The sequence below is a fragment of the Mesoplodon densirostris genome, chromosome 19 (genome assembly GCF_025265405.1).
Source record: "Mesoplodon densirostris isolate mMesDen1 chromosome 19, mMesDen1 primary haplotype, whole genome shotgun sequence".
Classification (NCBI taxonomy): domain Eukaryota; kingdom Metazoa; phylum Chordata; class Mammalia; order Artiodactyla; family Ziphiidae; genus Mesoplodon; species Mesoplodon densirostris.
In genome coordinates, this window is record NC_082679.1 from 22319219 (window position 1) to 22343265 (window position 24047).

Below are 24047 nucleotides of genomic sequence, written 5' to 3' on the forward strand. Positions count from 1 at the left end.
TGGCGTGTTCTGTAAAGTTGACAAAGTCACCACATTGGGGTCTTTTCAGAGATCCTGCTGGCTTTCCAAGTGGCGGGCAGCTAACTGAAGCCCCCCAGCTGATGTGCCACTGTGGTGATTCCCCCCACCAGCCTACATCCCAATCCAGATACCTCTCAAGACCACCCTGTCTCTTCTGCAAGCACCCAGGCATCCCTGTTCCCACCTTATGCCTCCTCTGGTGCTTCTCTTTAAATGACTTTATGGGATGTAATTCGCATACCCTCCAATTCACCAGTGGCTCTTCGTATATTCACAGAGTTGTACAACCATCACCACAATCAATTTTTGAACATTTTCATTCCCCCCCCAAAAGAAACTGGGAACAGTCCCCTGCCAGGTGGCCCTGGACAGACAGGCAAGGGAGAAGAAAGTTGAGGAGGCCCATGTCGCTGGAGCTGAGTGGGAAAAGGAGGGAGGGCAGGGAATGGGGGCAGTGGGAGCAGGGCCAGTTCCTATGTGGCCTGGTGGACCTCAGTGAGGAGTTTGCTTTGACTCCGAGTGAAACAAGAACTCTGCTCGGATTCAGGGCAGAGGAGGGACAGGAGGTGACTCAGGATCAAACCAGATCCCTAGACTGGGAGTGGGGGTGGGGAGACTGTTGAGGAGGCTTCTGAAGAAATTCAGGCATAATGTGGGTTTGGGAAATATTTATTGATTTTTTAATTGAAGGAAGGAATGATTTCAGCAAAGCAGTAGGAGGCATTTGCTGAAGCAAATGCGCAGGGGAGAGGGCTGGAAGGTCTGTCCCAGCCACACCCCAAAAGCAGTCTCTCATGCTTCTGCCCCCTAGAACCAGCAGGGTATCGGGAGGACCCAGCCACTTAACAACCAAAAGCCCGGCTTCCAGGCAGACCTACTCTGTGACCTGGGGCATGCTCAGGGGGGTGTTGCCTCAATTTTCATTCTGTAAAATGGGAATAATCAAGTGCCTGGGTGTGGTCAGTACATGTTTGCTAGTTTTCTTTTTTTTTTTTAATTTTGAAATAGAGGGTTCATACAGAAGAGTAGAAAACGTGTCTTCCGCCTAGCAATGATCAACTAACACTCTCACAGTTACTTTGTTTTTAAACAGCTTTATTGAGCTTCAGTTCACGTATCATACAATTCACCCATTTAAAATGTACGACTCTGGGGCCTCCCTGGTGGCGCAAGTGGTTGAGAGTCCGCCTGCCGATGCAGGGGATACGGGTTCGTGCCCCGGTCTGGGAGGATCCCATATGCCGCGGAGCGGCTGGGCCCGTGAGCCATGGCCGCTGAGCCTGCGCGTCCGGAGCCTGCGCGTCTGGAGCCTGTGCTCCGCGACGGGGGAGGCCACAACAGTGAGAGGCCCGCATACCGCAAAAAAAAAAAAAAAAAAAAATTAAAATGTACGACTCTGGTTTATGGTACATTCGCAGAGATGTGTAACCATCACCATTTCAATTTAAAACATTTTCATCACCCCCAAAATAAACACTGTGCCCCTGAGCCATCACCCTCCCCCGCCACTCCCATCCATCCCAGGCCTGGCAACCACTGATGTACTTTCTGTCTCTATGGATTTGTCTATTCTGGACATTTCATATGAAGAGAATCATATAACATGTGGTCTTTTGTGCCTGGCTTCTTTCACTTGGCATGATGGTTTCTCTGTTCATCCATGCTGTAGCATGTGTCAGTGCTTCATTCCTTTTCGTGGCTGAGTAATATTCCGTTGTGTGGATGGACCACATTTTGTTTCTCCATCCATCAGTTAGTGGGCATTTGGATTGCTTTTACCTTTTGGCCATTATGAATAATGCTGCTGTGAACATTTGTGTACATGTTTTTCAGTGCATACATATTTTCATGTTTCCTGGGTAATGTACCCAGGAGTGGAAATGCTGGGTCATAGGGTAACTCTGTTTAACCCTTCGAGGAGCTGCCAGACTGTTTCCCACGCAATCACACCATGTTACATTCTACCAGTAGTAGATGAGGAAGGCAGTTATTTTGTATTCTTCTGTCTTCTCCCCCTTTGGGGGAACTTTTTTTTGAATTACAACATGAAGAAAAGAGCACCCATCATAAATGTCCAGTTGGATGAATTTTTTGCACATTGGCCACACCCATGTAACTGGCTCCCAGATTTAAAAACAAAACACACAAAAAACCCCCAGAACATGACCTCCTCCCAAAAGATGCCCCAACCCTTTCTGGCCCCTCCATCTGCCCCCCACCCCTCCGACCCCCAGGGAACCACCATCCTGATTCTAACTCCATAGTTAAAAGTGGGTGCGTACTTTACACATGAAACTGTACAGTGGTGTTTTCTTTCACTCAACACGATGTTGGTGAGATGATTCCATGTTTTATATACCAGTAGTTTGTTCCTTTTTCGTTGCTGTGTAGTATTCCATTATGTGATGGACTGCAGCGTATTCATGCATTCTTCCGTTGATTGACATCTGGGTTGGTTCAAGGGTGCTGTGAACATTCTTGAATGTTCTACATCTGCCCCATTATTCATAAGGGTGGAATTAGAGTAGCCCCAGGCTCTGTGTGATGCCAGGTAGAAATTATCTGTAGACTCCCCTCCCTTCTTGATGGATGTGTGCCCCCCCATCGCATGTTCTAGAACCCTCCTTTCTGAGTGAGGGTTGAAAGCCATCATGGCAGTCCCTGCTGCTGGTGTTGGTTCTTTAACTCTTGCTCTGTGGACTTGAGAGATGTCCTCTTCCACAGCACCTGTGAACGAGCCGTCCAAGATGTCGGTGGGGATGCGGGCGTTGTCTGGGCGTCCTGTCCCTGTGGAGGGTTCCTAACCAGCTTGACAGGGTTCATCCAGGTGGTGTCTGTACACATTCTGCACACTTGCCTGGAGTTTTTATTGTCTTCCATATTGGGGTGGCTCCTGGCATTTGGGGCAGGAGCCACTGGTGTAGACTGATTGGCTTAATTTGCCTCCTGGGTTGGTGTGCAGGGTGGGGCGGGTGGGTAAGTCCTGTGGAGCATTCCCCCACTGTCCTGGGAAGATGCGCCCACCTCCTCTCTCTCTCCGTGTCTGTCTCTGAGATGTTCTCTATGGCATCGGCCCCATCAGCACCTCTGCTCAGTTCTCCCTTCTCTGAGCAGCTTTCTGTGGTGGGGCCCAATTCCACCCCTCCCCCACCTATGACCTTTCACCTCGTCTCCCATCTCCCTGACAGGTTCCCTCTGGGCCCCTGGGCCTTGCTCTCATCCCAGTGGCCAGTCCCCCATTGTGAGCCCTGCCCGATGGGTCCCTGGTCAGCCTGTGATGTGCCCCCCCTGCCCACCACGCCCACCCCCAAACCTGGTCACACACCTACTCTGTTCAGAATCAGCTGTGACCACGGAGAACGGTCCCCCTCTGTCATTCAGTCCATGTTTACACAGAGGGAACAAAACAGACTAAAAACTGGGCTCACACCCTCCTCACTGAGCCAGGCAATAGATAAGACAAATCAGAGTCACACGTGAGATAGTAATCGGAGCTCTGAAGTAAAGCAAAGCAGGAGAGGGAGGTGGAAGTGCTAGGTGAGGGGCTGGGGATCACTACTGCCAACAGAATCAGGTTGAGCCTCACCGATCTGGTGCCAAGGTCCTGAGGCAGGTGTGTGCCTGGTGCATTGGAGGAATATGGAGCAGGCTGGTGTGGGTGGAGGGGAGTGAAGGAGGGAGAGAGGGTGAGAGGTGAGGGCAGAGGTGGGATGGGGGCAGATGGTCACAGTAAGAACTTGGACTTTGATTCAGAGTGAGGCAGGAGCCATGGGAGAGCTCCGAGCAGAGGAGGGACGTGTGCGCAGACTTGCATTCTAACATGATCCCTTTGGTCACCATGTGGGGATGAGATTGTAGGAGAACCAGGGCAGAATCGGGGACAGAGGGGACAGAACCTGGTTGATGTTTGTCACAGCGAAAAACCAACATCACTATGAACCCAACTCCAGAATTGATTCAGATTTCCTTAGTTTCCCCCTAATGTCCTTTTTCTGTTCCAGGACTCCACCCAGCACACCACATTACACTGCGTCGTCATGTCTCCTTAGACCTCTCTTGGCTGTGACAGTTTCTCAGACTTTCCTTACTGCTGATGACCTCGACATTTTGGGGCACAACTGGCCAGGGATTTTGGAGAATGTGCCACTCTCGGGATTAGTCTGATGTCTTTCTTGTGATTAGATAAGGGGTTAGGGGTTTGGGAGGAAGACCACAGAGATAAAGTGCCCTTCCCATCTTATCACATCAAAGGTACATAGTATGCACTTGACTTATCATGGCTGATGTTGACCTTGATCGCCTGGTGGAGGCCACAATACTTGTGATTCTACACTCGTGGCAGTAAAAATGGTAAGCATGTGCCTAATGCATATCTATTTACATGCATCCATTCGTTTTAATCCTCACAACCCTCTGAGGTGGGCACTACTTTTAATCCCATTTTATAGAGAAAGAAACTATAGGGAAAGGGAGACTGAAGTGACTCACCTGAGGTCACACATCAATTAAGTGGCATTTGAACCCAGAAGGTCTGGTTCCAAAGTCCAGGCCTTAACCGTCACCTGTTTTTTATAAACTGTATAAGTACATGACTCCAGTTTGGTACATTATAAAAAAATACATAAAAAGTAGATTAAAAACAGGTGAGGAAGATTTTAAAAAATCAAACATTTTACATAGCATTATATTTATCAATAGTCATTACTAATGATAAAACCTAAAGGCTCTATTTTGAATGATGTTCTTGATAATTAAAGTTTCAGTCAGCTTTTTGCCAGTTCTGCTGAAAACATCACTGATTTTACTTTTTTTTTTTTCTTTTTTCTTTATTTTTGGCTGCGTTGGGTCTTCGTTGCTGCGCAGGCTTTCTCTAGTTGCGGCGAGCGGGGGCTACTCTTCCTTGCGGTGCACGGGCTTCTCATTGCAGTGGCTTCTCTTGCTGCAGAGCATGGGCTCTAGGCACACGGGCTTCAGTGGTTGTGGCACGTGGGCTCAGTAGTTGTGGCTCGCAGGCTGTAGAGCGCAGGCTCAGTAGTTGTGGCACGCAGGCTTATTTGCTTCGTGGCATGTGGGATCTTCCCACACCAGGGCTCAAACCCGAGTCCCCTGCATTGGCAGGCAGATTCTTAACCACTGCGCCACCAGGGAAGTCCCTGACTTTACTTTTTAATGTGGCTTAAAAAGAGCTTACAATAGGAACAGCTTACAATAGGAACGGGACCATTGTCTTTATTTTCTGCTTGCGTTAACTGTGTTTTCTTTTTTTGAGATAACATTCACATAGCATAAAAATTAACCATTTTGAGGGGGAAGGGATAAATTAGGAGTTTGGGATTAACAGATACACACTACTATATATAAAAGAGATAAACAACAAGGACCTACTTTGTAGCACAGGGAACTATACTCAATATTTTGTAATAACCTATAAGGGAAAAAGCAACTGAAAAATTATCTATCTATCTATCTATATATATATATATATATATATCTGAATTAATTTGCTGTACACCTGAAACTAACACAACATTGTAAATCAACTATACTTCAATTTTAAAAAGTTAGCCATTTTAAAGTGCACAGTTCAGTGGCTTTTAGTACGCTAATAATGTTATGCAACCATCACCTCTATCTAGTTTTCTGCCAACCCACCTATCTAGGATAATTTCGTTTGCCCAAAAGGAAACCCTATACCCATTAAGCAGTTTCTCTTTGTTTCTCCTCCCCCCAGCCCCTGGCAACCACTAATTTGCTTTCTGTCTCTATGGATTTACCTTTTCTGGACATTTCTTAGAAATGGCATCATACGATATGTGACCTTTTGTGTCTGTAGATTATGATTTGTAACCTTTTGGTTTCTTTGTGAGTACTTTCTTATGCCTTCTGTCTCTTCTTGTGAGGATAGTTTCATTAAAAGTTGATAACGTGATATATAAGTCAAGTTACTCGAGAATGTATTGTCAAGCAACGGGACATCACAGTCTCTGCTTTGGGGACCTTGTACCCTTCTGAGGCACCTTGATGCCTGGACTATCCATCACCTTCTGCCCAGGATCAATCCATGTATTGATTACCCGTCCAGCTGAATATGTTTTATCTCCGAGATTAGGGAATGAATAGAATTTGACATTTTACCAATGGAAAAGAACAGAGGGCCCAGGATGAGAGCCAGGCAAGATATGGACATGTGGTCTGAGGCCAAAGTGGCCAGTGGTCACATTGATGGGGAAGGGAGAGACTTAATAAACCAAGCTGGGGACCAAAAACCAGTCATTCATTTGGAAAGAGATGAAATGGGATCCCTACCTTACACCATATAGCCCCAGATGGTTTAAGGATTCAAAGTCAGATGTAAACTGCCAATCTCAGTTTAGACTTTGGGGAAAGGCCAGATTCTGAAACAAGACACACAAAGAGCTGCTGGGTGAGGCAGATTTGAAGGCCTTGCATATCTCAGCTATTTTTCGCTGTCTCTGAGGCTCTGAGCAGCAGCCCTCCCTGCTTTGTCCTGGGTGGGAGGCCAACCCCTCTCCTAATGACATAATTAGCAGCTTTGGGACCATCAGAATACCTTAGCGAGAAATGGCCTTAGCTGGAGCAGCTGCTTGATCAACCAGGAGAGCTGGTGTAAGGGTGCGTGTGCACTTCACACCCTGCCTGGCTGCCCACTTTTAGCTGCTCTGCCCTGCTGTCCGGCTCACATTCCAGCGGGCCCTTGACTCTGCTCTTTCCCCTGCACCTCCTGCCTCCTGGCCAGTCCGTCTGCAGACCCTGTTGCTTGGCCATCAAACCCAGACTCCAACCACTTTTCGCCTCTTCCCCTGCCACCATTGCCACCTCTCTGGGCTCCCTGCTCCCATCCCTGCCTCGTGCAATTCTTTCTCCACTCAGCAGCCGGAGGGATCCTGTGAAAACCCAAGTCAGGTCACGTCCCTGGACTCACCCAGAATAAAAGCCCGAGTCCTCACCACGGCCCACCAGGCCCTCTGTGGCTGACCCCGATCGTCTCCTCAACCCCGCTTCACCTCCTTGCTGTTGCTCAAGCAACCCCAGCATGTTTCTGCCACAGGACCTTTGCATCTGCTGTTCCTTCTTCCTGGACCACCCTTCCCTGGGTGTCTGAATCACTCCTTCCCTTACCTCCTGCACATCAACTCAGACTCCCCTTTCTCTATGAGGCCACCCCAACCACTTTCACTAAAAATGCACCCGCAGCCCTCCCCGCCCCCTCCCCACAGCACCTTTCTCCCGCCTTCTTGCTTTCCTCCTCTCAGCACCATGTCTCTGTTCTCTGTCATCTGACTCCTGCCCTAGAACGTCACCAGGAAGAGTAGGGATGTCTGTTGTCCTTGCCGCTGTCTCCCCAGCACTGTTTTGTTGAGTGGGGCAGTGGAGAGTCCTGGGAAGGGGAAACCACGTGACCTCAAATCAAATGGACCTCTTTGGCCCGAGTGGGGAGCTGAGTTTAGAAGGGACCCGAGAGGAACCTGGAGGCTGGTTAGCCACTCCCCTGCAGCCCTCCAGACCGTGAGCACAGACAGGGTTAGACAGACGTTGCTGCTTGTAAGTAAGCCCGGGAGTGAGGGTGGAAGGTCTCGTCTGGCACCTTGTTGAAGTTGTTAAAAGCGGCCTTGCCCCATTGAAAGAGCCCGCAGTGAGCACCACAATCTGCTCCGGCTCCCTCCACCAGGGTTCTCTGAGGTTTTGTGTTTTGAAGGAAGGAACCCTCATCTTGCCAGCTTTGGTTGTTGCTGTGAGGCACTTCTTCCTACACTCACTGAACAGCTGATTGCAGGTTTCTTTATGGTGCTTGCCAAGCATTATAGCCAGTGGGATAACATTTGACAGTGTGGTACTGGGGAATCTTCCTTTTTGAGGCCGAGTAGATTTTGCATCCACACCAAGGAGGTCTCTGCTATATACTAAGGAACAAGTTTCCCTCCTTTCCTTTCTGAGGGAAAACAATATTCTCTGCTGAGAAGGCAGATTTCTCCTTGCTGCTCCAAAGGTATCAACAGAATGTGTCTGTGGTTAATGGTGGGGAACCTTAGGGCAGAGTGATGTGGTCTGGGTGGAAGCAGGAGACAGCGGGCAGTCAGTTGGACGTTCCAGAACAGGAATTCCTCTCCCAAGCGGCCCCAGGAGGGAATCAGCCAGCCAGAAGGTGAACTCTAACCCAACCATCTATTCTTCAACCAAAGGTGCCCAAAAAGAAAGGGAAGAAAGGGAAAGCCAAAGGTATCCCGATTGTTGATGGTCTTGCTCCAGAGGACATGAGCAAGGAACAGGTGAGTGGGCTGGCCTGAGCCTCAGACCAGCGCTGGGTCGGGGTGTGGGATGGGTTTGCTACTCCGGGCTTCTCCTAGGAGCCTCTTTCAGACCGCTGCCCCCGCTTCCACGTGCACCTCTCCTCAGCCTGGCTCCTGCTGCCCTGCCCACACGAGGATATGCCCCTTCCACGCCTGCACACCCAAGCACAGCACGTGTTGTAAAACAACGCGGTACAGGCACATGGGTGAACTTTTTTATAGGGTAGTAGGAGTTTGGAAGGAAATGTCTGTCTGATATAAAAGCTGTTTTAAGTTTTCTGAGTTTTCTTTCATTCTTGTCTTTTGTAGGCACCAGATGTTTACAGAGCTGTTATCATAGTACATACACCTAGAGCATTCTCATTTGTTTCATTTACCATTAAACACTGTGAATTATTTTTGGCCACTTGTTCATTTTGATGAACTTAAGGGCTAGAGAACATGGTTATATAATTACAATTTCAATTACAAGGCTCCTGAGACCTGTAACATGTGCAAACTGTGGGAGCAAGTGTGGCCTGGGAGCGTCTGACATGCACTCCTGTGAGCCTTAATGACCCTTACTTACTTTTGGTGGTTTTAAGATAAGGAAATGAAAGGTGACTGAAACAGGCATAAGACCTGAAGCTGGAGAGCTGGGCCGAGGCCCTTGAACAGCAGTGGAGAGGCTTTGTGTCACAGGCAGGGAGCCTGTCGGCAATGTTCGCAAAGGGTGGTGGGTCAGGTTGCACTTTGGAAAGGTCCCCAGGCTGCCACGTGAACGGCTTACCCACCGCGCTGCCCCAGCCGTCAGGCTGTTCCTTGGCTCCCCATTTCCTCCTGTCCGGTGGGGACAGAACTGTGACATGGCAGTGGCCAGTCTTGCAGAGCAGAGCCTTGCTGTCCGGTGTTCCAGGCGTGGACACCTGGGAAGCTTCCAGGGCCCAGGCAGGAGTGAGAGACTCAGGGCAGCTGTGGCCAGTTCGCTGCATATTAACCTGTGGGCCCTGGGCTTCAGAGCTGTCTGTTTGCTGAGGTTTGAAGAGAAGCTTGAAATCTAGATATTTATAAGAGATCTAGATATCGAGTGGTGGAACGTCCAGCGTGAGCCAGTCAGAGTTGGGAGAAGTCTGGCTTAGATCCTTTGTCTGATTGACACAGTAGACCCCACTGTAGACCTCCCTCCTGGGGAGCCCAGCCCCGCCCCGGCCTGGTGGCCCTGTATGTTTTTTGGTTTTTCTTCCTTTAACCTATTTGCAGATTTGCATTTGGCTCTGGACCAAACCATCTTGACTGTTTCGGGTCTACTGGTTTTGTATATTTTTTGTTTAACCTATATCTTTAAAGGTGAAAGGTTTTTTTACATTTTGCATTGTTTTGTGAACATATTTACATCATTCTCATATCTTTGTGTTGTTGGGCCATATAACCCTCTAGCTGATATACTCTAATTTCTCAACCATTCTCCTATTTATTTATTTATTTATTGGCCGCGCTGTGTGGCTAGCGGGATCTTAGTTCCCCGACCGGGGATTGAACCCGGGCCCCAGCAGTGAGAGCGTGGAGTCCTCATCACGGGACCGCCAGGGAGTTCCCAACCATCCTCCTACTGAAAAGCATCTTAGATCATTTCCTTTTTAATTCTTTTGCTGTTGTAATAATGGTGTAGCTAATATCTTTAAGCGGAAAGCTCCTGTGTTCTTTTGAGAAATTTCTTTAGTGTAAATCCCCAGGAAGGAATAAAAGCATATAATCATTTTATGACTCTTGGCCAAATACAAGAGATTTCTGCTGTTTGTTGCACGTTCCCTGTCCCCGAGCCTTCCCAGCTCCCTGCTTTAACTTCTCACTTTTAGCTCTGACTTACTCTGAGGTGAGAGCAGCCCCTCCCTCTTCCTTCCTGGCCTTTCTCCATCCACCCTCCCCTGGCGGCAGGTGGCCCGCCCCGCCCCACGCCCGACTGGGCTGCCTCACGGGCCCTGTTCTGCCCACCAGGTGGAGGAACACATTGGCCGCATCCGGGAGGAGCTGGACCGCGAGCGGGCCGAGCGCAACTTCTTCCAGCTGGAGCGGGACAAGATGCACACTTTCTGGGAGATCACGCGGAGGCAGCTGGAGGAGAAGAAGGCTGAGCTGAGGAACAAAGACCGGGAGATGGAGGAGGCTGCGGAGAGGCACCAGGTGGAGATCAAGGTGAGTGGGGCTGGCCTGTCCCCACAGGAGCTGCCATGTGGGCAGAGGAGCCGGACCGGGGGCCAGGGGCGTTGTCTCGCCTTGCTTCTGGGAGTCACAGCCCTTTGTGTCCTTGACGTGGGGAACCTGAGGGTATTTTTTATGTGTGTGCAGGTGGGCATGTGTGTGTAGGTGAGCATGTGCACGCAGGTGAGCCTGTGCAGGTAAGGTGTGTGCACGTGGGCATGTGTGTGCAGGTGGGCATGTGTGTGCAGGTGAGCATGTGCGTGCAGGTGAGCCTGTGCAGGTAAGGTGTGTGCAGGTGGGCATGTGTGTGCAGGTGGGCACGTGTATGTAGGTGGGCAGGTGTGTGAAGGTGAGCCTGTGCAGGTGGGCATGTGTGTGCAGGTGGGCAGGTGTGTACAGGTGAGCCTGTGCAGGTGAGGTGTGTGCAGGTGGGCATGTGTGTGCAGGTGAGCATGTGCGTGCAGGTGAGCCTGTGCAGGTGAGGTGTGTGCAGGTGGGCATGTGCATGCAGGTGAGCGGGCAGAGCAGGTGAGCGGCGGTACTCCCCCCGCCCACAGGTCTATAAGCAGAAGGTGAGGCACTTGCTATACGAGCATCAGAACAGCTTGATGGAGATGAAGGCGGAGGGCACCGTGGTCATGAAGCTGGCGCAGGAGGAGCGCAGCGCGCAGGAGAGTGCCCTGTGCAGGAAGACGCGGGCGCTGCAGGTGGAGCTGAAGGAACAGGAGCTGGCCAGTGAGCTGGTGGAGAAGAAGCTGAGGCTGGTAGGTGCCAGCGTGCCATGAGCACCTCGGGATGCACTCCAACTGGGAATTCATATTTCTGTATATTAACTCCTGCATTTTGGCAATTAAATATTAAACAACAGCAGCAGCAGCATTATGCAGCCAAACAAGCCCTGTTTGGGGTCCAGGCACAGAATTCTGTCTCAGGCTTGAGCAACAGGTTGGCTTCCCAAGAGAGAAAGCCAGCTCAGGGTCCCTCTCCGCATACTGCTGACCCCTGACCCCAGAGACGTGCACGTGGCCCCTGAAGTGACCAGCCCTCCAGCCCTTTGGCAGCCACAGCAGTTTGTCCTGTGAGCTGTGCTCTCAAGTGCCTCGCTGACCTTTGAGACTCTTTGGTCCTTTCTGAGGGAGGCAGCGGGGTTCCAGTTGGAGGTTGGAATTCCTTCTTAAGTGCCGGGCCCGGTTCTGATCTCTGGGGACACAGAGGATGGGGCTGACAAAATGCCTGCCCACGCACGGCTGATGGTCTAGAATGGAGAGGCTGCCCCTGAGACAGAAGACAAAATAAACTGTCAAACCTGTGTCGCAGGTCTGTGGGCATTAGTGCTACAGGAAGGTCCTGGGAACAAGGGTGGTTGCATTTTTCTACGCATTCTGGGAATTCATTGAGAAGGTGATACCTGGGCAAGGGCCGGGGGAAGGCAGGGCTGGGGGAGACCAGGCCTTGAGAAGGGCTGGGGATGGACCAGTGCCACGGCCCCCAGGAGTGAGGAATGAGGGGTCTGGGGGATAGGACTGAGTCGGGGACCTCTGGAGGGCGTGGGCAAAGGGAGGATGTGTCCAACTTTGGTTTTCAAAGGTTGTTCCTGGCTGTGGGTTGAAAGACTTTGTCAGTGCACTTGCTTCTGTGTATGTCTGGAGGCAGCCCAGCCTCAACTGAATCTAGAAATAAATCAGTAACACTGCAGACTTTGCCGTGAAGCTTGAGGGTGCTGAAGTCTTGGACGCTTGAGGGCGGTCTGGCCTTTCTGACAGAAGCACAGAGTGGGCTGCCTTCCAACAAGTACAGCGGGCGGGCTCTCTGCTTACGCGAGGCCTTGGGCGTGGAGTAGGTACACGGTCAGAATGCTGCTCTGAGTGAAAACACTGCTCTGGAGTCTAATTTAAACTTTTTATTCAGAATTTATAACTGTCTATTAAAATAATTTGTAACAGTATTCTAAGCCAAAGCAGGTTAGCCGAGAGCGGGGAGCCGGGAGCTCTGTGTGGGTCTGGCCCCTGCTGTCCAGCCTCTGGGTAGGGCGGGAAGGGCTGGGCACGGCCAGGGGCCGGGATGTCTGTCAGCATTCTCTGCAGCTCCGAGGTGACCTGCGCTGAGGGACGTCCATTATCAAATGTGGAATTTACCAAACCTTATTAGTCCGGGTTGGGTCCATGAGCTCGGAGGTGAGGGGCCCAGCAGAAGCAGCACAGGTTTACTGAGCCGGGCTTTCCTTGCCAGTGAGGCGAGGGGCCGGGCTGAGGGGCCGGCGTCTGTCCCGTCCCCTCTGACCTCCAGTGACTGACCACTTCCCCCTCTGCAGAAACACGCCGAGGAGATCACCAAGATACGCAAGGACTTTGAGCGGCAGGTGCGAGGTCAGCATCTCCCACGCTCCGTGTAAGACGGCCCCAGAGCCCCTCCCGTCAGGAAGGGACTGTCCAACAGCTCTTGCTAACCGAGCACATAAACCAGTTAAAACAGCTCAGACGTGCAAAGCGAGGCTGGTGGACTATTCAGGATCCCAGAACACCCTATTCCATGAGAGATGGGAGGCTGTGAGGACCGCCCACACCCTCAGGCACGAAGCGGCACCTAGAAGCAGGCAGTAATCATCCAGCCTCGTGGGCAGCGCCCAGGTCTCCTGGCCTGCGGAGGCTCCAACCTCAGAAGTATGTTTGGTTTACTAATAGAGCCCGTAGTCTGGCTGGCTGGCCGTGGTTAGAGCCCACTGGGACTGGGTGACGTTCGGCTGTTGGGATCCCTGAGGCAGGGATAGATTAGCAATGCCTGCGACGGGCAAGGAGGGCAGGCTGGTGTGTGTGCTGGTGCCACAGAGCAGGGGAAACTCCCCACCCCGTCCTGCTGTCCGCAGAGCTTGTTGGTGAGGCCTTCGTCCTGGTGGGTGTTCTCGGCCCTGGGCTGCCATCCCTTCTCGTAGCCACAGGGCCAGCATTCTGCTCAGCTGCTCTGTGTGCTGCTGCCTTTCAGAAATCGAGGCCAAGTACGAAAAGAAGGTCAGGATGCTCGGGGAAGAGCTTGACCTGCGCAGGAAGACAGAGATCCACGAGGTGGAGGAGAGGAAGAACAGCCAGATCAGCGTGCTTGTGCAGCGCCACAAGAAGGCCTTCACGGACATCAGGAACTATTACGACGGAATCACCCGCAACAACCTGGCTCTCATCAACTCCCTCAAGGTGCGGCCGGGGTGCCCAGCCCCCTTGGGCCGACCCCCCTGCTTGTAGAAACATTTGACCCTGCCCTTCAGCTGCCCTTGATCGAAGCTCACAAGTTGTGTTGCCCGCTACAGCTGTGGCTGCGGTCCGGCTGTTGCCCTGACCCTCACGTGGCAGGGAAGTGATACACCTGTGTGCACTGGGATATGTCGAAGGTCAGGTGGAACCACAGGGGCGTCATCGTCACCCAAGTGCTGGCAGCCGTGGAGGATGTCCTCTGGGGGTCATGAGCAAAGTGTAATCTCAATTTGCACAGAGACTGAAGTACTAAAAAATTCAGAATAAGTTAAAACTGTGAAAAAATACTGTGTGTTTACACACAAAACAGATGTAGGTCCTCACCGTGCCGGCAGGACCATTGTCTGCGGGCAGGAGGGCTCACGGCCCTCGTCCTGCAGACCGCAGCCCCTGGTCCTGCCTGCCAATCCCCCGCCCCTCATGCCCACAGGAGCAGGTGGAGGACGCGCGGAAGAAGGAGAAGCACCTGGAGAAGGAGATGATGGAGGTGTCCGCGCAGAACAGGCGCCTGGCAGACCCCCTACAGAAGGCTCGGGATGAGATGAGCGAGATGCAGAAGCAGCTCAGGGGCTACAAGAGGGACAAGCAGATCCTGCTGGTGGGTTTCTGCCCGATTCCTGGCCCTCCCTGGCACCTCCTCCTGGGCGTGGAAGGGCAGGGAGGCGTCTCCTGAGGACCAGAGCGGAGCCTGGCCCTCGGGGCAGAAAGGGCAGGGGCGCTGAGCCCCTCCTTCCTGGGCCTGGTGGTCCTTGGGCACGTGAGGCTGGCACCTGTTCTGGGAGATGGGTGGCTCAGCCCTTCAGGTCTGGGAGCTGCATCGTGTGGGTGCCCGAGTCGGGAGGGCTTTCTCCCCCACCCCCATTTTCTCTCCAGCGCACGAAAGCCCGTCTGAAAGTCGCCGAGGAGGAGCTGAAGAGCCTGCAGTGGGAGCACGAGGTTTTGGAGCAGCGCTTCATGCAGGCGAGCTCCCGGGACGCCTGGGTTCTGGGCTGCGCGCCCAGCTCCGGCCGCTGGAGGTCCCATGGCCCTCCTCGTGCCGCGCGGCTCTCAGTGGGTGGCCGGCCCGGGTCTCAGAGGGCGGTCCCTGGTGGGGAGTGGGTGGTGCCCACGGCTGTCCCCTGGGGCTCTCCTCTGAAGCGTGGAGGTGGCCTGGCCCCTTGAAGGAAGGGCTTTTTTCATCTGTGTGTGTGTTTCTAAGTCCCAAACCTTCATGTGTGCGTTGTAAGGAAGCCTGTGGGTGCAAAATGAGGGCCTTGGGGCCGTGCGCTGGTCCTCACAAGTGGTCAGAGCTTCCTGACTCTCCTCCCAGACTCTTGTGTGTCCCGGCGTAGGGACACTGCTTCCCAGAAGTGAGGGCGTCTGGAGTGCCCGTGTTCTCTTCTCAGCCTGTGTGCCGTCTCTCCGATCGGGTCACACTTGAAATCTGTTTCAGTCCTTTGCTGTTACAAGCATCCTTTTAAGTTGTCTTTGTGCAACTCTGTATCCCTTTCAGGGAAGTTGATTCCTAGCAGGGGAAATGCTGGGCGAGAAGGTTCACGTTCAGGGTGCAGATAGTCTGCCGGGAGGGATGTTCAGAGTTGTGACCCCACCTGCCGGCACCAGGTCTTCACTGATGTGATTGGGTGGCAGGTATCTCACTGCACGTGCTTTTCTGCAGAGTTGGCCCTCCCTGCCTGCAGGTCCCGGGGTCTGGCCCCGGGCCTGGCCGAGGGCAGAGCCGCCCACTCTGTGTGAGCCGTTAGCACAGCTACCGCCGCAGACTGTGACAGTGGAAAGGGCATCCCGTAAGCGGTCAGAGCTAGTCACCGTCAAGAAGCCTCCGAGGGTCCCGGAGGCTGAGGGCAGCTGAGGGGAGGGTCCGTAGGCAACCAGGGAGACGCGGCTCCCCGCTGCAAGGTGGCATGAGTGGGGAGGAGACTCTACCACCTTCTCTTCCGTCTGCATTTCGTCTGCGGCAGGGGAGGCAGGCAGCGCCCCTAAGAAACCAGACTCTTCACGTTTTAAAGAGCAGAGGGATGGGGACTGGATTGAAGCACATCTTGAGAATACGATCCTGTAGTTAGAAAGACACAGTGCTACAGGGTTTCAGCACAGCCCTCTCCTCTTCCTAGCAGTGATGTGTGTTTCTACGGCAGTGCAGAACATTCTGGAAGGAGTCCCAGCAAATACTCAGATGGTGGCCTCTGGGAAGTGGGGTTGAGGAGTGTTTACTTTTTCCTTTTTACACCCCGACTCAGTCTTGATTGTTTAATGGTGCACAGTTAAAAGTTAAAGGAGATGAAAAGGACACTGTCCTTGGTGGACAGGCGGGTGGCTCCAGTGCTCGCTCTAGACCTGTGTTCCAGGGTCTGGGGCTGGCAGAGGGAGTGGACCTCCAAGGGGCCCCCACCCCAACACTGCTGAGTCTGAGGCCCTGGACCTCATGGGGATGATCATGTCCTGAGCCTGCTGCCCAGACCCAGGGCAGGGCTGGCCCCAGCCCCTCTGGGGGTCTGTGCAGCTCGTACTAGGGTCCCTGTGGCTTCCTGAGACACCTTCCCAGAGATGTTTCCTCCTGCCGCCCATGGTGTGGACAGCCGCACACCTCTAGTTCGGTCACAGAGTGGGGCTCAGGCAGTGTAGACGATGCAGACCCACCTGCCCGTGGCCGGGCGCTGGTGAAGGCGCTGTGCCGTGGCCCCGGGGCAGAGCCGGGAGGGGCTTCTTGCCAGTGAGAAGCCCGGGCCCATCCCGCAGGTGCAGCAGGAGCGGGACGAGCTGTACCAGAAGTTAACCGCAGCCATCCTGGAGGTGCAGCAGAAGGTGGGCCTCAAGAACCTCGCCTTGGAGCGCAAGGTACAGGCACTGGCCGCCGCTGTGGAGAAGAAGGAGGTGCAGTTCAACGAGGTGCTGGCGGCCTCCAACCTGGACCCTGCGGCCCTGACCCTCGTGTCCCGCAAGCTGGAGATCGGTCCCGGGGGTGCCCGGGGAGGGGCTTCTGGCGGCCTGGGCTCGGGTTGGGGCTCCTGTCTTGTGCTCCAGCCTCCGTCCCTCAGTGGAGAGTCTCAGTTCACCTCGGGGAGGGGCTGTTGTGGTTTCCTGGCCCGAGCGCCCAGGCCTGTGTGTGCCGTCGGGCTCCCCAGGTTCCCGGGCTCTGCCCTGGTGTCTCTGAGGTCTTCCCCAGCCCCTCCTTAGCCTCCCGGCACCTTCGAGCCCGAGTCCACTGCCCACTCCAGCTTAGCCTCTCAGCCAAGGCCACGGCCGCCGTCCGCCTGGGACACTGAGGTGTGCTGGTTGAGGCCGTGGCAGGGGGAATGCAGGGCCGTGGGTGGCCTTTGTGATGGCTACTGGGAAGGCTTCCCAGAGGGAGTCACATCTGAGCAGAGGCTGGAGCATCTGTTCAATCGTGGATCTGCAGTTGTGTGTGGCTTTCCTCTGGGCTGGGACTGTCCCGGGCATGGGGCACAGCAGTAAAAAGACAGACGAGGCCTCAGTGCCCACAAGCCAGCAGGGAGAGCTGAGGACTCGGACGGCAGTTGCCACTGCCGCTGGCTCAGCAGGCAGAAGCCCTGATGCCCCTGGCGGTGACCTTACCTGGAACTGGCCTTGTCCCTCTGCTCCCTGACCTGGGTGGGACGTGCCACAGAAGAAAACGTGTGAGGACAGACAAGGGGACTTTGGTGTTGCTAGGGAAGCGTGGCCTGGCTCTGGGATCCTGGCCAGTTGGGTGACCTGTAGCCGCCAGGCCTGAGGTGGCCCCAGGTATGGTTTCCCTGGGGGTCTAGGAGATGGACACAGACCACAGCTGGCCTCCATGACTCCAGGGAAGGTCCTTCCATGCTGGAGGGCCCTGTCTGTCCCTGCTCTTCATTCACACAGGAGCAGATCTTCTGGATTCCAGGCCTCAGATGGCAACAGGAGGGCAGGAGAGGGTGGGCAGGGCTGACAGAGGATGACTCGTCACCAGTGGAGGAGGGGGCTGGGTTCTGAGGTGATGTCGTGCCCATGGTTCTGGCTGAGACCAGGTGTTTGCTCAGAGGGAAGCGATGGCCCTGGCTCAGTGGGTGGCACTGCCTGGAGGACCCAAGTTACCCAGGCTCGGCTCTCGGGGCTTGGGTAGTGCAGCCTCATGGTGGGGCCTCGTCTGGGCCGGCATCACCATGGTCCTGAGTCTGGGGGCTCGTCTCTGTTCTTGTCCTTTTTGTGTGTGAATCACAGAGGGGAGGAGGGCTTTCCTGCTCTCCTCTTGGGAAGGACAGCCGGTCTTGCAGCTGGGCCAGCAACCCAGTGCTGCCAGCGACCAGGGTGAGGGGATAAAAACTCGGCCCATCCATGGCAGCCACCATGGCTGCGCCTGGGGGCCAGGGCAGGGCAGGTGGGGGATCGAGGAGGTTTTCCCTGGGATGGCGTTGGCAGCCGGGGTGGCCCTTCTCACCATCTGGGCAGTTTCCTTATGGAGATGCAGATCTGTCTCCCTTGGAGACCTTTCCACACCAGCCGCTCCCCGTGTGGACGTCCTGACACCTTCCTTTCCTCAGGATTTTCTGGAATCGAAGAACAGCACCATCAAGGACCTGCAGTACGAGCTGGCCCGGGTCTGCAAGGTGCGAGGAGACCCCCAACCCTCCCCCATGTTCTGCCAGGTGCCCGGGGCTCCACACCCCTCCCTCAGGCCCCTTCCTCACCCAGGACCCCACCTGATCTTTACCTTTGGGTGCTGACACAGTCTGAGGCCGTCTGCGCCTGCCCAGGGTCACTTGACCTGCAGGTGGCCTGGAGTACATCCGCATGGCTCCGACGCTGTCCTGGTGTCCCTGATGGGGCCTGGCCAGTGCATGTGTGGCGTCCTGTCCAGCAGGCTGTCCCTGTGTCCCTGTCCAGCCCTTGCTCTGGCGCCATGGCGCTAGCCTGGCCTTTGGGGCGGTTTGGGGCCGGGGGGTGTCTGCACCCTCAGAGTAACCTCCACGTCTTCCAAGCACGTCTTCCAAGGCCTTTATGAGTCTGGCAGAAGCCACACACAGAGGCCTCCTGCAGCTGGGGAGTGCAGTGCCCTGACCCTGGTGCCGTCTGTGCCCTGCACCCAGCGTCCCCAGCTCCGTGGCTGAGCCCACGGCTCTGTCAGTGCTTGGCCTGTGGGGACGCAGACACAGTGCTGCCTGCAGACGCGCTTCTCGAGAGCGAGCACCCCGCGAGCATGACTCAGATGTGAGCCCTGGGCTGTGGAGCCCCAGGATGAAGGCAGTGCCCATCACGGGCACTGGGCTCCGTGGTGACCAAATGCCCTGGGCCTTCCCTGCCCATAGGGCCCTCCCCAGGTGCTCTGGGAACCCCTGATACTTATATGCATTCTTGGGGGAATTTCTGTAACCCACATCTGATTGTGGGGAGGGCTGAACCCCAGAGATGGGTGAGGGCCAGGGCCCAGCCCCTGAGTTGTCCTGGAGCCCGGCCCTGGCTCACCCTTTACTCTCAGCTCCCAGCACCTTGTCTTGGCGATGCTGAGGGCAAGGAGCCCCTTTGAGCTTTTGCTCTGCGTCAGGCCAGGCTCTAAGCATTTAACACGCGTCAGCTCTTCAAACGCTTACAACCGTCTGGTGAAATGTGCCCTTTTAAAAACATCTGCTTTTAAAGGATGGGGGAACGGAAACCCTGTCTGCATTGGCCCTGCCAGCGCTGTTGCCCAGATCTCGGCATTTCTGGGATGAGGGAAGGGAATAGATGCCAGTAGACAAGGCAGGGAGGGTCATCCCTGAGAAGGCAGGGATGCTGAGCCTGAGTGAGAAATGCTTGCAGGGAACCAGGAACTCAAACCACAGTCCTGCTCTGAGTGCACGCCCTCTTCAGTCTCCCCAGCCGTGAAACGGGGACGGTGGGGGCATCTTCCATTGTGGGTTACCCGAGGTCCCACACATGAAGTGGTTGGGTAGTGCCCAATAAAAGTCCTCAGGCTCGGGCCAGAGTTGTTCTCAACAGAAGGAAAGCCTCTGGTTGTCTTCTAGCTGAGCCGGGAGGTGTCTGTGCGTGGCCATCAACACCTGCTCATCTGGACCACTCTTCTGGGGAGGTGGAAACTCAGCTACATAAGATCCCTGGGCAAGTCACTTGGCTTAAAAGGGTGGCCCCTTCCATGGGGCCTTTGTTTGGTTTGGTCTTGAGGACTCCAAACACTGGGGTTTGTCCTGCTTATAATAATCATAATCATACCCCTGGTGGATTATGTTTTCCCAAAAGCTTTAAATGCATGTTCGCAGCCACTAACCACCAAGCAAATGATCTCCTTAAGACTGGAATATTGAAAAAGACGTAGGGAATGACGGACTTAAAAAATGTGAACCCGAAGCCTTGACCTGTGAATCCCACCCAGAGATTCAGGAAAACAAAAACAAAAACCCAAACAGAATCAGCAAAAGCTGAAATAATACAGGTGGTAGCTGTGAGCGGCACTAATGCCTTAAAATTTTGATCATATCTCTCAGGCTAAGAGTTTGATCAAAAGGGGACACTGTTAAATAGAAACAACAGGCCCTAAACGGAGTCACTTATGTGAGCCCTACCAAGACTTAATACCTAATCTAATTGAAGTTTTAGCCTCTCCCTATAGTGGAAATTTAAACCCATCAGCAGTGGGAGGTGATCTGCCTAAGACCCCCTGCCTCCCCTAAGGGAAGGTGCCCACCCTTTTAACCTCCTTGTTCCACCCTCCTGTGCCCATAAAAGCCTCCATTTTATACAGCTCCTTGGAGCACCCTTCCGCTTACTAGATGGGATGCTGCCATGAGTAAAGCCAATTAGATTCTCAAATTTAAATAAGTGTGTGAGGGTCTGGGTCTGGTGTAGTGAGCACCTGGTAAAGGCTAGCTCTCCACGGGGCTGGGTGTGCCTGAGCGAGGGTCAGCCCCGGCTGCCTCTACCCTGAGGCCTCTGTGTCCCCACAGACCCACAATGACTTGCTGCGTACCTATGAGGCGAAGCTCCTGGCCTTTGGGGTCCCCCTGGACAACGTGGGCTTCAAGCCCCTGGAGACGGCCGTGATCGGGCAGACGCTGGGCCAGGGCCCCGCAGGACTCGTGAGCACCCCAACGTAGCCCCTGCCCGGACGACAACCCCCTCACACACCGAGGACAGCAGGTATTTGTTCTGAAGACGTGCGTCATCAGCAAATGAAGGTTTTCACAAGTGCTGCCTGTCCTGTTGCGTGGCTGTGTGGAGAGGCCCCCAGGGCCCACGGTGCCGTCCGGCCCCTTCCCCAAGCCCACCAGCTCTGTGCGCACATCCACCCCCATCCCACCTGGGGCTGGACAGCTCCAGCCGAGTGTGCCTAGTGACCACAGCCGCCTCGCAGATGCCAGCAGCTTTACTGAAGCCCGAGTGACAGCTGCCACTGGGAAATCGGGGCCAGAACGTCCCCGGGAAGTGTGACCCTGGTGCCCGTGAGCAACAAGCCTGCCCTGCTGGTTGGGGGCGGCTCAGCCTGCCGTGGTGATGGGTCCGGGCTCGCAGGCCGGCTGCCGGTCAGCCGCTAGCTCCCTCGGTACATGGTATAAGACCACGGGCTCAGCAGCAGCAGCACATGCAACTTGTGGGTCTCATTTGTGATGGTGAAAACGACCTGTGGGCAGAGGGGACACCGGGAGAGCCAGGGGCCAGCACGGAGTGCACTCAGCCTGGCCCCAGTGCTGCCGTGGACTCAGCAGCCCAGACGGCTGGCCTGGGGCTGCAGTTGGGGTCAGGAGCCCCAGGGCCAGCTGGGGGGCGGTGGGTGTGGCTGGGTCCTCCCCAAAGAAAGCACTCGATCTGAGGGGCCCTGGGTCTGCAGATTCCCAAGGTGTCCCGCCCGAACAGGTCAACTGAAGGGAGACAGTGAGCTGGATGGGGCTCGGGTGAGCCTCTGTCTGCAGGGGCTGAGTCAGCCTGACCCCGGAGCAGGGCAGGGACAGGTGTGATGTGGTCAAGTCCGGCACCCCTTTCTTCTGGGAGCCCAAAGCAGGTGTGAGGTGGTGGAGGCGCAGGGCCAGCCTGCCAGTCACAGTGAGTCATGGGCCTCCACCTGTCTGGCCCTCACCTCCACGTACGGGTAGAAGCTCTCCTGGCCCCGCTTCTGCCAGTAGCCCTCAGTGTCGAAGGCCAGCTTGTAGGTGCCCGCCTTCATCTGGCCTGGCAGAGGAGCCCAGGGCAGCGGCCGTCAGGGTCCGTGTAGCTGGGGAGAGGAAGTGGGGGCACTGCAGAGGGGGCTGAGGGGCCCCCAGCCTCGGCCTCCCGGGGCTGCATGCCCACCGGCCTCCGATGTCCCCGCAGCCTGACTGGGACTCGGGTGAGCGGGCCTGGGCGGCTGTGGAGCAGGACAGCCTCCAGGACCTGGGGCTCTGGGGCAGCCCAGGGACACTGCGCACTGTTTAAGAAATCACAGAGAAGCAGAAGGCAGAAAATTCCCACAATCTATCCCATGAGCAATCATCGCTTTATATCTGGCATGTATAATTTTCAGATTTTCTCTATGCATAAATATGCTCATTTACAAACTTTAGAAATGGGTTGTACTAGTCACACTGTTTTATAACGTGTACTTTTTAATATACTGCACGTGGCTTTCTGGTTCAGTAACTGTACCCAAATCGTTGTCCGCGTGGTGGCCTGTTTGCAGCTTCACCAGTGGAGGCTCTGAGGGCCTCTGCTCGCTAGGCGCCCCCATCACCTGCAGCCGTGCTCGCAAGCGTCTGTGCTGTGATCAGAAAGGGTGGCATTTACCAGTGCAGTTTAGGGGGTGTGGTTGGGAGTGGGTCTGTACGGCCCCCCGCCCTGGACTCTGTGTGTTCCTCCAAGCTCAGACGGGACCTGGACCCCCGGTTTTCTGAAGGGCTCCATACCCTCAGGCCTGGAACCTTTGGGGTCCAGCCTACCAGCCCACACCAGTGGGAGGGTCGGGGGAAACTGCTCACAGGCTGACCCATGACACCTGCCAGTCTGGGCTGGGCGTCCCCCAGCAGAGCCTGGGCCTGGGGCAGGGGTAGTGCTGCCAGGCAGTGGACACCTCCTGCTGTCCCAGCCGTCCCCCCTCGCCCCCCAGCCTAGGAAAGGGGTGCCTGTGGTGTCTGCACAAAAGGTGTAGTGAGAATGTAGAGAACGTCCAGTGCTCGTCTGCTGCCCTGCACAGGCCACCCGTCCGGCAGTGACAACCAGGGCTTTCAGGTCCCACCTCAGGCCTCGGCCGGTCCAGCCTGCAGGAAGAGACAGACCCCTCTTCCCCCTGCAGCGGGCACTTGGGCTGGGAGCTGTCCCAGCACGTTCTGTGGCCCTGACCAGGCCTACACAGCCTGTTGAAAGAGCGGCCCTGAGAGTCTGCAGGGGACCGTCTGGCTGTGGTGAGCCCTGGTCCCTGCCCTCCAGGCATGCACCCCTTGCCCTGGTGTGGGGCGGGGAGGTGGTCTGGACTCGAATCCTGCCCCAGACCGCCCTCCTACCTTTTCCTCAGCTCGGTCCACTGCTGGCCATGGTCCTCGAGCCTGGACAGATGGAGGCAGAGGACCTCGGCCGGAAGCCCTGAGACAGTGTCCAGTACGTGTGTGGTCAGCGGGCTGCTGCCCGGCTCCATGCCTCTGCCCTGGGCCACGAGAGGGGCAGGGAAGCTGCCTTGTGTCCACACCCACCGGTATGAGGCAGCGGAGTTGGTGTAAACAGCCCCGGGGGACAAAGTCCCAAACTGCCCCTGGGCCCTGGGTGGTGGAGTTGCCGAGCAGCCCGAGCAGGCTGCGGTGACACACTGCCATGCAGGTCGCTGACCTGTCCCCCTCCTCCCCCAGCAGCCCCCTGCCCCAGCACTGAAGGGGTCTCCACACCCAGGGGCCTCTCCCTCAGTCAGTGCCGGCTGTGGGTGGCCACACGGGGTTCTTCTCCCGGCACCCAGCTCTGTCCCCTTAGCCCCAGGTGAAGGAGAGTTCAGGGGTTCCGAGTCCGGGCCTGTCCCCCTACCTCCGGGGAGCCCAGGTGTCGCTGGAGTGTCCGCAGCCGCAGGGCGACCCCGGAGCTCATGCCAGGCCGGCCTGGGGGCTGGCGAGGTGGTGACACCACGCCGCCACCCCCAGAACCTCCCCGGGCCCCTCCCAGGCCCCGGGGCCACGTGTCTGACCAAACTCGGGGCCGAGCCACAGGGAGGGGTGAGGCTGGTCTGATTCGCAGCGGCTTCACCTCGGTGCCCACCTGGAGGAGCCCAGGGGGGTTCATGGGGGGGGTCGGGAGGGGTGGGCGATCACGGTGCACAGACCTGCGGGGCCGTGGAGGCTCCTCCTGGCCCGGAAGTGGAGCGGCCCTAGGGGTTGGGGTG

At 55.5% G+C, this 24047-nt stretch overlaps 1 protein-coding gene and 1 pseudogene across 13 annotated transcripts in view; one reads left to right on the forward strand and one right to left on the reverse strand.

Annotated features, from left to right (window-relative positions):
* LOC132480251 (dynein regulatory complex subunit 4-like) overlaps positions 1-22247 on the forward strand; it is a 53067-nt gene extending 30820 nt beyond the window's left edge. For 5 of the 13 annotated variants that reach the window (XM_060084275.1, XM_060084284.1, XM_060084276.1 and 2 more), the window contains 7 exons: positions 8223-8309; positions 10305-10502; positions 11066-11272; positions 12820-12874; positions 13488-13693; positions 14181-14348; positions 16487-18358. In XM_060084275.1, the coding sequence (XP_059940258.1) occupies positions 8223-8309; positions 10305-10502; positions 11066-11272; positions 12820-12874; positions 13488-13693; positions 14181-14348; positions 16487-16924 (1359 nt within the window). In that variant the 3' untranslated portion in view covers positions 16925-18358. Of the gene's footprint in view, positions 1-4028; positions 4372-8222; positions 8310-10304; positions 10503-11065; positions 11273-12819; positions 12875-13487; positions 13694-14180; positions 14349-14623; positions 14711-16486; positions 18373-20664 lie in introns of those variants that run through there. The other 8 variants (XM_060084287.1, XM_060084278.1, XM_060084279.1 and 5 more) reach the window with 8 other exon arrangements.
* Positions 21249-23755, reverse strand: LOC132480253 (5-hydroxyisourate hydrolase-like; annotated as a pseudogene).
* Positions 23756-24047: the final 292 nt, after the last annotated feature.